The sequence below is a fragment of the Peromyscus eremicus genome, chromosome 8a, assembly GCF_949786415.1.
Source record: "Peromyscus eremicus chromosome 8a, PerEre_H2_v1, whole genome shotgun sequence".
NCBI lineage: Eukaryota > Metazoa > Chordata > Mammalia > Rodentia > Cricetidae > Peromyscus > Peromyscus eremicus.
This window is the reverse complement of record NC_081423.1, coordinates 47,722,679-47,737,449: the sequence shown is the minus strand read 5'-3', so window position 1 is coordinate 47,737,449 and position 14,771 is coordinate 47,722,679. Positions and strand designations below refer to the sequence as shown.

General features: G+C 46.4%; 1 protein-coding gene across 1 annotated transcript in view; it reads right to left on the bottom strand.

Annotated features, from left to right (window-relative positions):
• Hs3st3a1 (heparan sulfate-glucosamine 3-sulfotransferase 3A1) overlaps positions 1-4,774 on the bottom strand; it is an 88,039-nt gene extending 83,265 nt beyond the window's left edge. The window contains exon 1 of the mRNA XM_059269395.1: positions 4,215-4,774. Coding sequence (XP_059125378.1) covers positions 4,215-4,774 — 560 coding nt within the window. The remainder of the gene's footprint in view (positions 1-4,214) is intronic.
• Between the last annotated feature and the right edge of the window lie 9,997 nt (positions 4,775-14,771).

Sequence of the window (14,771 nt, the reverse complement as noted above, 5' to 3'; positions counted from 1 at the left end):
CTCAGAGTCCTCCTCAGCCCTTGTTCTTTGCTTACTCAAGGACACAGTTTCTGGACTTCAGGCCATATGACCTTGCATGGGTGGCCAGGATCTGCACCTCCTTTGGCTTAAATTTCAAACTCTTTGTGCAGAAGGGGATGGTTGTGCAGAGGGTGGGAATGGTTCCTGGAGGTTCTCTGCAGCTGCTCCCAGCTGCCACAAAATGCAGAATTCTTCCAGAAGCCAGAAGTTCCTCTGCTCAAGTTGACTCTCTAGTGGCCTTGAAAAATAAGGCCATGATCATGAAAGGTTAAAATTTTCACATTTTGATGAAGTCAGGAGAACACTAATTCCAAAACTCCAAGCTGAGGAATTTTATCTTTACTGTATGCTATAATGTGATATTCTTCTCTGATGAAATGGTCCAGACTTGCTAATGAAGGGAGTTAAAATGTGGAACACGCTAGCACCAAAGACAGCATAATGAATGCTATCTATCACGGGCCAAATAAAGATATAGAGTGTTACAGGGGCCATGTACGAGCATATGTGTTTATGTGGATATGTGGATGGATAGAGGAGAGACAGATGCATAGCAGACCCTCTGTATCCACAGGTTGTACATCCAACTGCGTATGAAAACATGCAGAGAAAAATTACATCTGTGTTGAACATGTCCTGACTTTGTTCTGTTATTATTCCCTAGACAATACTGTAGCAGCTCTTTACATAAAATTTACATTGTATCACGCATTATAAATAATGCACACATGATTTAAAGTGCAGAGGAGGATGCTTTAAGTTATGTGCAAATACTGTACCATTTCATAAGTGGGACTTGAGCATCTGAGAAGTTTGATACTTACAGGGGGATGGGACCAATGCCCCACAGATACTAAAAGAGGAGTGTATACATGCATGAATATGGACATGTGTAGCTTATTTAAATGGTTTACAAATAGATGTCCTTTGTCTCTGTAGGGAAATGGATTACCTCTGCAGGGGTAATAAACAAGCAGGGAGAGGGCCCTTCCCATGCAATTAAAGCTCACCTGCCCTTGAACTACAACAGAGGCCACTGGTCTGGACTTCCAGTAAAGCTCTCCACATTTTGAAGAGAGTGAAACGATTTCCACTTTCCTTTGTGACCACACCACTCAGGCAATGGAAATGGATACATTCACTTCCAATGACTGCTGTCACATGACACAAAAGCTACAGGTATTTGTTGTCTTCATAGCATGTCCTGCTAAACGAAGTCATGAGGAATGATTTTTCAAACCCCACAGGGTGGAGTTTCGTACCCAGAAACCTCCACCGGAGTATCCTGGAGTGTCCTGAGTGATTAGGAACAAGTCTCCACACACACCAACATTGGCAGGAAACTTGTTGAGACATCAAATACTCTTAAATCAGTGAGAGGAACATCCTGTTTAGATGCTGAGTAACACATTCATTTTCATTTTACTATAGAGTTTTTCAAAGAAGGATTTATACTCTACTCTGGAAACATAGCTCATATTGTATTTTCTTCTCGGTGGTGGAAATGTATAGAGGTGACTCAGCAACAGGAGTTTCTAACTCTCAAACTTCTTCTCCAAAAGAGTTTTTCAAACTTCCTAAAAGCAAGCGTTTTCTCCCTTTGTGGGGACAGTAGGGGGCAGTGCTCCAGCAAACTGCTGTTGGGACAAACAGTTAAAAGAAAGAAGAAAGAGAGGGTGGGGGGAGAAAGAGAGGGTGGGGTGGAGGGAGGGAAGAAAGAAGCAGAGGCTAGACTTTTTTTTTTTTTTAATTTCCCTCATGTCAACAAGCATCTAAAAATACTACCCATATTTTTCTCTTCCCTAATTTTCTTCTCTTCAAATTTTCAATAGAAAGTTTGTTTTTTGTTCTCTCTCTCTCTCTCTCTCTCTCTCTCTCTCTCTCTCTCTCTCTCTCTCTCATGTGTGTGTGTGTGTGTGTGTGTGTGTGTGTGTGTGTGTGTGTGTGGTCTTAAATGTGTGGTAGAAATTCTCTATTGCAAATTTGGGGCAATGTAGGAAGGTCTGCCCAGATCCTTGTTCTGAATATTAGGTAACTATAAGGAGCCCAAATGCACAGTAGCTTCAAGGCATTCTGTGTGGGGTTTTCTCACAGAGAGAGAGAAGTCTTCAGTCTTCCTCACAAACATCAAACCCCAGTTTCAGAGTCAAGATGAAAAAGAACTGTGGGGGAAATTTCATTAAATAATCCCATAATCCAGGCTCCACAGGTGGGTTTTTTTTTTTTAAGGAGTTTTTCATATAATTCAGTGAGCTTAAATTTATGCATTCAATAAAAAAAAAAACCACTCACTGTGAATGTTAAAACAAAGACATTGTTCCGACACTTGGAAAATTAAATTCACCAAACCATGAAGTCTACTGTGCAGTTATTTTTGTAACCACCATAAATTGCTTTATAGAACTCCTCTGCCGGGGTAAACAACCCAAGGAGATTTCCTTCATAGCATGCATCCAGTTTCCAAAGGGCAGGGCGGCCTCCAAGTTTATGACTTTTTATTTTTATTTTTATCCCTGCCTTTTTTTTTTAAAAAGTAGTTGTGTTTCTAGTTACCCCGAAACCTTCTTGCTTTTACAAGACTTCAGAAAGTTCCACAGAAAATCAGATCCAGGTCTATAGGTACACTGTGCCCTCAAATAGACGACGTTGGAATAAGAAGAAACAATCCTACCTTGTGGAAATAAGGTTTATAGAGCAAAACGAAAATAAAGGAGGTTAGCACTAAATATTTCACCATATTTAATAGTTCCTCAGAGCCCACGGCTGGCCTAGATGTTTCAGACTGATGGTTTGAAATGTGTCCCTCCCAGCTCTGTACGAGGCCGAATTCAATTCGGTCAGCTATAGATAAGAGTTTTAGGGTGTTTAATCACTTCTTTCTTGTGTCCTTGAGGAATAGCACAGAACCGCCTTTGTGTTGAGAAGAAGGACCTGTTGTCCAGATTCAACAGGTCAGTTTATAAGCGCTTCCCAGAGGGAACACCGTAAATGACGGAAACACGGGGAGGGGGAGGTTTTTAAGTGGCTGATGATTTTAAATGATATATATTCTGTATCGGGGAAGGCTGATTGTTTTTCTTTCCAATGAATGGAAAGTTACTGTTTTTAGAAGTGTTTAATGTTTGAATCAGATTTTTTTTTAAGACCAAACTATAAATTCAGCTCCTAAAATCAATCTGAACATGTTCTTGACCCTACACGTGAATACACTCATCACATCATGTCCGTCTCTGTTTTATGAATGGTTCCTTCGGTGTATCTCAATTGTGTCATAACTTTTCTAATATTGTTTCAGTTATAATGAGAATGAATATTTTATGAACAGGCTGAACTTTATAAAATGGGAAAATTCTAACCATATGATTTTTCCTTGAACTTGGAAGGGGGGTGGGAATCAGTATTTTTTTTTTTTTTTTTTTTTTACCACAAACCAAATCCAGGCCACGCTAGAATTTATTAGAGTTTGGCTAACTCTTATAGTATAGGTAATCTGAATTTGACACTGGCAAATAAGCTTACCTTGTAAGTGAGATTTACTTCCATGCTTTTTTCCACGATCCTTTTTTTTTTTTTAAACCTCTTTTCCCTTTTAAAATTAGCTATCTTATTTGTAAAGATAATTGCTTGGAGCTCTTTAGAAAAGTTTCTGTCAGGCCAATGGTATTACCAAGGAAATGTCCTTTAAAATCCAGCGACTGGCTGCTGGCACTTGCTGGGACATAGATTATCCAAACTACATGGACTCCCCGGCACTTGACACTTTTACTAAGTCTCTATATGACTTACCACCTTGGACAACTATCTGACAAAGGGTCAAGGCAAATAAATACCAGAGCAAATACCGTGCTAACCACAGGGAATTACCCCAAAGATAAAGGAATAGAAACAAGCTTCCTTTGGTGAGATAACCTAGTAATGACGAACAGGTTTCTAATTTTAAAGGAAACTCTTTTTCTTTTCCTTTATCTAAATACAAGGGTGACTTCAGGCTGTTTGGGGGGAAAGGGAGTCCTGAGGATTAAAATCAAGACAACCCCCTTTCCTCTTTCAATCTGCCCCTCCCCAAAAGAGAAGAAGGAAGGAATGAAAGCCCTAGTTGGGGACAGCTACTGCTTCCCCTTTGCCACCCCTCCCAAGTCTCCCCCTCTGCGCGGCCTGCGCTCAGAAACACCCGTGGGGGTCCCCGCGCTCACCGGTACCAGGCGAGGCCCTTGTGGTAGCTGCGGTCGAAGAAGTGGGGCTCGGCGCCCACGGCGCGCACGTCGGGGTGCACGCGCAGGAACTCCAGCAGCGCCCTCGTGCCGCCCTTCTTCACGCCGATGATGATGGCCTGCGGCAGCTGCTTGCTGCCCTCGTCCAAGAGAAGGGCCAGGGTCCCCGACTGGGCCTCCACCACGCTGCTTCCCGCCCCGGAGCCTCCTGGAGCCGCGGCCAGCCCGGGGCTCTGCTCGTCCTGGTCGCCGCTGTCGCCTGGCCCGGGCCGCCCGCGCCTCCGCCGCTGCCGCAGCTGCAGGAGGCGCTTCCTTTGCGCCCCCGCGGGCCACGCCGCCAGCTCCCTCGGTCCTGCAGGGACGCCGCGCCCCGGGACCCCCGCGACGGGGCCTGACCCGGGCTGGCAGCGCTCAGCCAGGCAGTAGAAGACGTAGAGGGAAGTGAGTAGCGAGCAGAGCATCAGCAAGAACTTCCTGAAGATGCTGCGCGACAGTGGCTCAGCCGGGCTGGGCTGGGCGCCGGCGGGGCCCGAGGGGGCCATCCTAGCCGGAGGCGACTGGCGACGCGCGGGCCATGCTAGGCCGGGACTGCGCAGGGAGCCCTGCCATCCCGCGCCCTGCCCTGCGGCCACATCGCCCGAGCGCCCCTGCGTGCGGGAGAGCTGCCCCGCGGAGAGGCTGCCAGAGCTGGAGCAGGGACCAGAAGCCGCGAGCCCTTCTCGGGGTCCCGGGCTCCCGACGAAGGGACAGGAAGGGGTTCGGGGCCGTGCTTAAGAAACCATCGTCTCGGGTCTGAAGTGCGCCCGAGTCCGTCCTGAGCCTAGCTGGGCAGAGCTCGGCGCCCCGGGCCCCCAAGAGTCGCCGGACAAGGCAGTCTCTGCGGCGGTCGTGGCGAAGGCGCTGGGCTCAGCAGGGTCCTGAGCAGACACTCGGCACGGATCTCGGCTCAGCGACCGTGCATCCTTGGCTGGGTCCCTGTGGAGGGGACGCAGGGCTCCCGGACCGCAGAGCTGTGTGCGCTCCGGACAAAGCGAGTGACCCTTTTCCCAGCCGCTGGCTGCTCTGCTGTCCTGGCCCTCCTGGCTCAAATCGTCTCAGCACAGAGCAAGGTCCCCCTTAGCCCCTCTGTCTGAGTGGAACTCGAGCCTTCTGGCCTCTTGGGGCGCTCCGGAAGTCTACCCACTCCTCTGGGGCCCCAGCTGGGAGCCGCCTAGAGTGGACCCTCTGCTCGGGACCTGTCATCGGCCGCTGCCACTGTGCTCCTAGACGCTCCCCGCAGCCTCCTTGGCCGCTACCGCCACACGTGGGACGCGAAGGACAGCAAACTTGGTGGTGACGTCAACGGCCCAGGCCAGACCAACCCAGGGATCCGCGCCGGGGTGCCGAGCAGAGGCGCAGGGGCCGGGCTAGAGGGGCCAGAGGGGTGGGACCGAAATAAGAAAAAAAAAAAAACAAAAACAAAACGGTGGCGAGGCACAGCCCAACACACTGGAGAGGGTGGTGGCGACAGAGATGACGCCCCTTCCCCACAGTCTCCCCACCCCCAGGTCTCTGGGCCGCTGTCAGACTGACAGCTAGGGCCTGTGCTTGATTGCTCACCCCGGTCAGCCCCTCACCGGATTAGGGGTTCCTAAGCCTTTCCAGCTTAGCTTAGCCCTTCGTGGCCTTGACACTCCCCAGATCCCAGTCCCCTGCTTCCTCTTGCCCCAGCTTCGGTGGCCGCGGCGTCCCTACCCTTCTCCAACCCACCCTTCCCATCCCCTCCTTTTCATCCCAGAGACTTCTGAAGTTTTGTTTTCAGGAGTTCCTGGCGGCCAAGGCAGGCCACACCCCGATTTGTCTGGGCAAAGAGAATTTTTGAGGGTAGATTTGACTCCTACTTCTCTATCCACAGAGAGGGCTCTTGACAAATCTTCTGTTGCTTTTTCCCTTGGACTTACTTAAAAGGATTAAGAGTCACGTCACGCAGGACCTAGTAAGGAACCCCTTAGGAAGTAGATCAATAAATAAACCAAAAGTAGAAATTAAGGTTTTAGAAAACGTGGGTTCGATTCCAAACCCATTCAGCCAAGTCGTTGGTAAAGTTCAATACTTTGCGTGTGCGCGCGCCATGCAGCCATGCGGTATGTGAGGATGTGTTTGCACTGCTCTGGGGTCAAGAGTCCTTTCATAAACAGTCGTTTCCTCTTCCTGTTACTTCCCCTGACCCTAGATGTCCTTCCTGTGGCCCCAGAGCAGGTCACAAAGGGGCAAAAATCTGCCTGTTGCTGGCTTCTGGGGAGATGGCCAGTAGAATCTGCAGTAGAATAGGTTTGACTGTTTTCTCTGAGGTCACTTCGTGGGGGTTTTGTTTTTCAATTTTATTCATTTATTTTTGTTTTACGTGTATGGCTGTTTAGCCTGCATGTGTGTCTATGCACCACCTGGGTGCCTGGTGCCAGCTGGGGTGGTGGTGGATCTCTTTGAACTGGAGTTACTTACAGTTGTGCACCTAGATGTGGGCGCTGGGAATCTCACCCAGGTCCTCTAGAAGAGCAGCCAGGGCTCTTCACTGCTGAGCCATCTCTTTAGCCCCCAGATATTTCGTTTTTTATTTTTATTTTTATTCTAATTTTATTGTTTCCTTATTTCTGGCTGTCTCCTCAAAAAAGGCTGGCAATGGGGGTTGTGCCCTGGTCACTTTATCCCAATCCCTGTGAGCGGTAGACATTTTCCTGCCCCACCTCCGCCCCCCAACTGGCATGCTAACAGGGGCTCAACAGATATCTCACTTTGGAATCCTGGCTGCCCAGCCTTGACATCCAGATTTTCTCTCCTCCTCCTGACTGCACCCTATTTGACCAAGGAAGTAGAAGTTAGGGGGTTGTCCTTCAGCCTCCCCAGGGTCTTACCGATTCTATGTTTGCTTAGATAGAAGTGGGTCATGTCTGGCCTGCCGGCTAAGAGCTCACTGATGGGTATAGTCTTGTGTTCATAAACTACCAATCACAGTTGATTCTACAACCAATGAAGAGCTGGTTAGATTCTAGGGCCGGAAAATGCTGGCCTTTGCCCAGGATGAGCAGCATACCCTGCCAAGTTTCCATGTCCTATTATGTCTGGAAATTGGATATTGACAAACCACTTTGAAGTTTAATACTGACTTAAGGTTTAATATATTTTGAAACTTTCCTCAGTGTGTTTCAGTCTGGTTTGGAGAAGGACGACAACAAAAACAGAGACCATTTAAAATTGTTCTAAAAGCAAAGAGTCGCACAGTCACCAGAACATCTGTTTTCTCATCTAGAAAGCACTGGGCTCCAAGTTCACCTGTAGCTCATCATGAGGTGATGTTGTACCTGTGTATCCCTCTGAGGATTACTGATGTGGCCCCAAACCCCCAGACTTCCCAGCATCCAGAATCGTAAGCTGAATAAACATCTATTGGCCCAGTTTGTGGGACTGTTTGAGCAGCAGGAAATGAACTAACAACCCTTCTTTCGTCTTCTTTTTATTTTAATCCAAGTCTTTGGAGGTAGTCTCTATTTTCCTCTTCTTACACACCTTAATTGGAGCCACATTTCAGATGCTCGGTACTCACAGGTAGCTTGTCACCACTGCAGTGGAAGCTTAGATGACAATGTTGTTTCAGAGGAGGAAGGCCCCTATCCCTACAGAGTCTCAACAGGAGTCAGACACCCGCATTCAAATACAGATAATTCAGGGACGCTTTAGCAACCCAAGATTTGCTTACAGAGAAGCAGCGGTGACAGCGCCCGAGTCTATCATGGGACTCCTGGGGTAGTTGCCTCTGAGCAACTAACTTTAGTTAAAAAGTCGGACAGCTCATAGTAGAGAGGGGATCATAGCTAGAAGGAACAGTTGCATAGCAAAGCACTACACCTTGGTGTTTGGACAAAGCTGGCCCAAATTGACCTCCTAGGGAAGGAATCAGAAAAAGAAGTGTGTGGTGTGGTGTAGTGTGTGTGTGTGTGTGTGTGTGTGTGTGTGTGTGTGTGTGTGTGTGTGTGTAAATAAACAGACAACAGATAACACAGATAGCATTGCTGCAGACTTTTTTTTTTAACCTCCCCTTCCCCAGAAAGCAAGCATACGTAAGAAACAATCCTTACGGCTCTTCGTTACCCCTTGTTTGCCCCCATCCATATCCCCATCTGGGACATCTGGAGTCAGCACACCCTACTGGACCAACCAACATAGAAGTCAGCGAGCTCAGGAGCTGGCTGGTGTCATGTATCCAGGCCAGGCTCTGAGGCAAGAACAAGAGACAGTGCAAAGAGATTGTGTCCTACCTGTGGGGAAACATGGATTTGATGAGCCTGCACTCTTAACAAGACAAAATACTTACCTATGCTCATCAGAATGTAACATTGTACTACTCAACAAACTACCAGATTGTATGTTCCACATTCAGTCCTGGATGGCCCTTTTTCTTGTTCTCTCGGGGCATATGGTGTTTACTTCTAATCTATCCTGCAGAATCCAACTCAAAACTCATCTTCAAGATTGCCTCTGGCTTGATGGAAGCTCCTGGTTCAGAATCTCAGAAGGGACCATAGCTACACAGAGGTCTGGCCACCTCTGTCTTCTGGCCACCTACTTACTATAAGTACCTGTAGACGATTTGTTTGTTTGTTTTTGTTTTTTGTTGTCTTTTTTAATTATTTACTTATTTTATGTGCATTGATCTTTTGCCTGTGTATATGCCTGTGCAAGGGTATCAGGTCCCCTGGAACTGTAGTTACAGACCGTTGTGAGCTGGCATGTGGGTGCTGGGTATTGAACCCGGATCCTCTGGAAGAGCAGTCAGTGCTCTTAACCTCTGAGCCGTCTCTCCAGCCCCTAGATGAATTTCTAAACGGTCTTATTAAATAAAAAACACGGAGCCAGATACAGGGGTGAAAACCTGAGAGATCAGGGAAATAGGGAAAGCCACAGCTAACCTCACCTCACCAACTCTGCAGCTTCCAAAGAGACCTGCTCCTGTATAACCATGCCTATATGCCTTTCTGTTCTGTTCTCTCGTTCGCTCTCTCAGCTCAGCTACATCACTTCCTCTTCCTGCCCAGCTCTGTCACTTCCTGTCTGTCTGTACAGACCTCCAGACCTCTATGATTAGTGCTTTGATTAAAAGCATGTATCCTCATGCCTGGTTCTGTTCCCCAGTGTGGTCTTGAACTCACAGAGATCCAGACAGATCCTTGCCTGCCAAGTGATAGGATTAAAGGTGTGTGCTACCATTACCTGACTTCTATGTTAATATAGTGGCTAACTTTTCCTCTGATACTCAGGTAAACTTTATTGGGAGACATAGTATATTGGGGGACACAATACATCACCACAATTACCTCTAGGAAATCACAATCACTGCTCACTGGCACACCTAGAAGATCAACAGATTACCTGATGCAAGGATGTGCCCTGGAGAGATGTGCTGAATGAGCCAATGAATCAAGAGAAGAGCTGGAAGATGGGGTCAGGGGTGTTTCAATGAAAGAAAAAAGGCTAAGGGACCAGAAGGGCAGTACTGTGTTGTGAAGAGTCCATGTTTCAGTTGGAATAAACTATGTGATTGGCCTGGGGAAGGAAGGTGTCGATGGGAGCTAGAGACCACAAGAAATGGGGGGGGGGGAGTAAAAAGCAGAAGCCAGCTCTTGAATACCTTGTATGATTTTTAGGAGTCTTCATTGTGGTGGGGTATCTGTGAACATAGACATGGCTGCTTTTGCCTTTGTAGTGAGCTTTTCCTTTTACCACGTCAAGACAGGGGAGTATGCCAATGGAGTGGTCATCCTTATTACAGACAGCAAATGTAACATCCAGTGATTTACTAGAAATGGAAGTAGAGTGGAGAGGTCATAGATTTCAAAACAAGTGTCAGAGGAATTCGGGTGGGGGCACTGTATTTTGAGGGACAGCAGTAAGTATAATGCCACCGAGGCAGTCAATAAATATCTATCAATGACGATCCATAACCAGAACCTTTCTTGTTTGCTGGTTTTTTGCTTTATGAAAACATTTCTATGACCTATAACCTTCAGAAAGTTTCCCAGAAGCAGAAATTTCTCTCTATCAGCCTCCTGCCTTGTCCTGTCGTCTCTTTTCTCTCCCTCCGGTTTACACCTCACTCCTAAGCATACAGTGATGAAGCTGCTGCATTCCTTTTTTTCTGGGTACTTTCACCCAAGAGTTCTGCCTCTGTCATTTCTACCTTGAAAACCTTGCATTAGGACTTGATTTCCAGAAATCATCCTTTAGTGCAAACGGGAAGACTACAGTCAAGAAATTACTGAGGACCTTACAAAATTTCCCTCCTCACCTGCAGTATGAGAAGCCAGGGAAAACCCAACTTTAGGCATTGTTGGTCTGTGTGAGCTGTGAACAAATTTACGTTCCTTTATTCACATGGGTGCTCTGTTCTCTTGCTCTAACTGAATGCCTGAGTCTGGGTAATTTGTAAGAGAAGTTTTGGTTGCCCAAAGTCCCAGAGGCTGGGAGGTCCAAGGGAGGAACCCTTTAGTGAAAGTCTTATTCACTGGTAAAGAGTCTCTGTCAAATCCCTAGGCTAGACTGGACAAGGAATCACTTGGTGAGGGGCTCATGAGAAATGGCCAAACTGTCTTTTATAACGTGCTCTCTCTTTGATAACCAACCCACTCCCTTGATAACCATCCATTCAGTCAATGTCCCTATGATGTAGTCACCTACCAAAGGCTCTACCTTGAAGTGTCATTAGCACATGACTTTAGGGGGGAGTGTTTTTCTAGCCCATGAACTCTGGGGTTGATAAAACTTCAAATCATAGCAGAACTCACTTAAGATTTGTGAATTACAATGAGAGTTGCCTCTCAGACCAAGTAGCATGCTTTGAGTAGCAGCGTCCTACTGATCTAGTTTATACAGTGAGATCAAGCCAGGTCACATGGGTTCTAGTACTTTCCCAGACCAGTTTTACCTTGGCCCATGTGAGACACATGGGAAGGTCTTTCCCACTATTTGCATGGAGAAGCTACTATAAGGCTTCTGGTGAGCATCTGCCTTCCCTTCTTACAGCAGTACCCAGACTTTCTCCAGGGCAAACACTTCTTCCAAACCCCAAATAAAGCTGGCCTCACTCCTGGGCTGTAGGCATGATAGTTCTTTTTCCTGTCTAGGGTGGGTTGGTGTAAATGATACAAGTATGTCAAGAAAGGGCTTAAGGAAGACCTGCCATTTCCCGAGTCTTTCCATATTAGAAGGATACATCCTGAGCTGCTGAGGCCCAGTTTTCCTTTATGATAAGCAGAGGTGAGCAAGAGACCAGAAAACTTGGTCCGAGGCACTGGTTTCATCCCTGCCTGGGAGCATGTAACTAACTACACATGCTGATGCACTCTGGAGTTGATGATGGTATTGTTTTCAACAGTCACTGGGCTGTTAGAGCATCATGTCTCCCTTAATTGCACCAGATATCCCTGTGGTGGTCTAATCAATGACCCCAGCTGGAGCTGCTTGTGTTCACCAGCTGAGGCCAGTCAGGACACACCTACTCTCACCTGTCTGTCTGGACCTGCTCTCCTACCCCTAGGCTGCTGATCTAACTTGAATAGTGGCCAGGTCACCTAACTCCAGAGAGCCTAGGACAAACAAAAGGAGACAATTCACCACTAAAATAACAGGTTGTTGACTCTGTGAGGGGTTTGACAAACTAGGTTTTGTTTGATGGTTTGCTATAAACTAGACTTGGTGATTATTCTCATGCAGCAAATCCACCTGCTTTGGCTTGTATGTGCACATCTCCCCAGTGCAGGTTCTGAAACATCTATTATTCATGAGTAGAAGCTATTTCACTCCGAACCGACTTTAGTCCCAACATTATTAGGAGACTAGGAGTCTGACCCAGCCCTTTTAGGAACCTAAAGCTACTTGGTCTCAAAACATCAGATATACGTATAGTTAAAAACAAACGAAAACAAGGAGACAAAAAGTTCAGGTCCAAGATATTCAGACCTCCAACTCAAGTGCCTGGTTCTTTGTTATTAGACTCAGAGCTAACAAAGAAAAACCATAAAAGCAATTACTCTGAGATATGGGTGCTGGGTAAATTGGAAAAGTTGAAAGTCAACTGCACATTATTAAGTGTTCCTTTGGGGCTGGCCATGAAGTCACGTAATGAAAATGTTAGCAAAGAGTAAAACAGAAGGATAAAAAAAAAAATCTAAGCTAGCCTACAAAAGAAGAATAAGTAAAGTTTTGTGATAGAGGAGCCACAGCAGGTGAGGAAAAAGAAGTCCAAAGCTCTGCATGCACTACAGCAGAACCGAGCCTTTCATAGTTAGCCTGGCGTATTTGCTAGTCTGTTTTAGCATCTGTATTTGCAGCTGGGCCTGCATGTCCCCTGACTTAGGGACATGCGAAGGGGACAGGCAGTGGAATAATTGGGCAGCAGACAATGGCCAAGGAAATGTCTGAGTAAAGTCACTCTCAGACTCTAGCCCATGGCTGGGGCTACAAGCTGTCACTCAGGGCACAGGAATCTAAAACGACATTTCACTATTTCCGCCACTGTCTAAATCATACACAGTTCTTAATCTCATGCTGTAGGCGAAATCATTTTCAATCTCAAGATGAGATGATGACTAAAACCAGATTTGATGTTCAGCTATGAGGTCTGGAAAGTGGACCCCGGTGAAGTGTGAGTCGCTGAGAATTTAGGGAGGGCTCTGTAGACATTTGCAATGGAGGTGAGCAGGTAGTTGCTCCAGACTGAAAATCATAGGAAATAAAAGGTTTGCTTAGAGTGTAGGTGTCAGAAGTGTTCTTAGTTCTGTGACTGAAAAGAAAGGAAGGAAAGTGTGAGAGACAACAGGGTTGTGGTCAGGGAGGGCTGGCCATCATGACTGGCACCAGAACTTGCTCCTAGCAAGAGTCTCTCTTTGGATAATCAGTTCTTTTCTTGTTGTTTGCAATATTAGAAGAGGCCAGTGTGTCCCCAAATGTGACCATGATCCTGGGAATCCTTCCATAAGACAATCAATCAATCTTTGATAGAAATACATCTGGGAAATGGTATCCTTTCTGGAATATTCGTGATACACATTAGCATATCATCATCTCTGAGATGACTTTGCAGAAAGGGCCCCTACTAAATGTTCTTTACTGCCTCTGTATTCTAAGCCTTTTGGACCACAGACTCCCCTTACCTGTCCCTTACCCAGTAATATCCATTGTTCCGAAGAACATGCATCAAGAAATATGAACCAGTACTTTGCAGGGCACCTGGGAGGATGGATGCTTTCTGAACATACTGGGGCCTCAGCTGCATGGAGTCGGGGCTTGGTTTAGCTTGAGACCAGGTGGAGGATATTTCACCAAGTCTCTGGGATTTCCTTTGTTCTATCATTTCTCCCGGGGACCACATTCCTCAAGGGATGGGTTTTAACTAAGGTCTTGACAAATGGTAATTTTCATGAATTATTGATTTGGCCAAAAATAATTGGAAAGGTTGATAATTACATAGACAGCGCACACTCCTTGCTTTTGTTCCTACTCTATTCTTTCTTGTGCTGTGACACATGAAAGAAATGGGTGCAGGTTTTGAAAGACACCTTATCAAGCAGACATCAGACAGCAAGAGCGTCAGAGAGATTTTTTTGAATACACATTTCCAGGTTTTCAAAATTGGCTGAAATAAAAATTATGCATCAAGAGAAACAGAACTCTCAGTTGGAAAACAGACATTTAAATCTGCCACATAGTGCTGAAAGGTGGTTCGATGATACGGTTATTTTATGTGTTTCTCAGTTGACTTTCCAAAAACAAAGAACACAGGCCGTGGTTGCCTTTATTTTAGTATTAATATTTGCACTGTTGTTTTAAAGACGTCATATGCTTTCATAGTAAAATTAATTTTAAATTAATCTTTTTATTAAATTTTAAAAAATTTAATTTTTATTTAAAAAATTAAACTCATCTTTTCCGTGGCTATGTAAAGGATATGGGACATAAACAGCAGATCTGGGTAGTAAGAGGGTCTGCGGGCATGTCATGGTTTCCCACCTTTCAGGAGAGTTGGAAACAAGCACTGAACTGTAGGCAAGGAAGGCAATGAGAGACAGAAGAGGGTAGTTCTGCAGGAGCTGAGCAGGAGGGGTTGTTCCCAAGTCACGAGTCCAGCAGGAGCTGGAGCAGAGACGTGGATCCTTAGGTAAGCCACAGGAATGAAACAGCAATGGAGGGAGGCTGGGGCCTTGACCTCCAGGAAGGGCCCAGAGGGGAAGCCTCAAAGAGGCACCCACCACAGAGCTGCAGGAGAGGAGAAGGGCTGTGATGCTCTCCAGCAGGAGGCACCTCTCCAATGCCTTCCTCAAAGGCCCAATGGCATGAAAGAGGGGCCCCAGACAAGACTGAGAGGTATAAGGTGTCTAGAGAAACTGGAGAGTCTACAGAGGATATTGCCAGGAGAGATGTGGACTGGTGACCAAGAACCAGGCCATGCCAAGTACCTCACCCTAGCTCTTGGTGAATGGGACAGGGAGCAGCATCAGCCCCCTGGGTGTC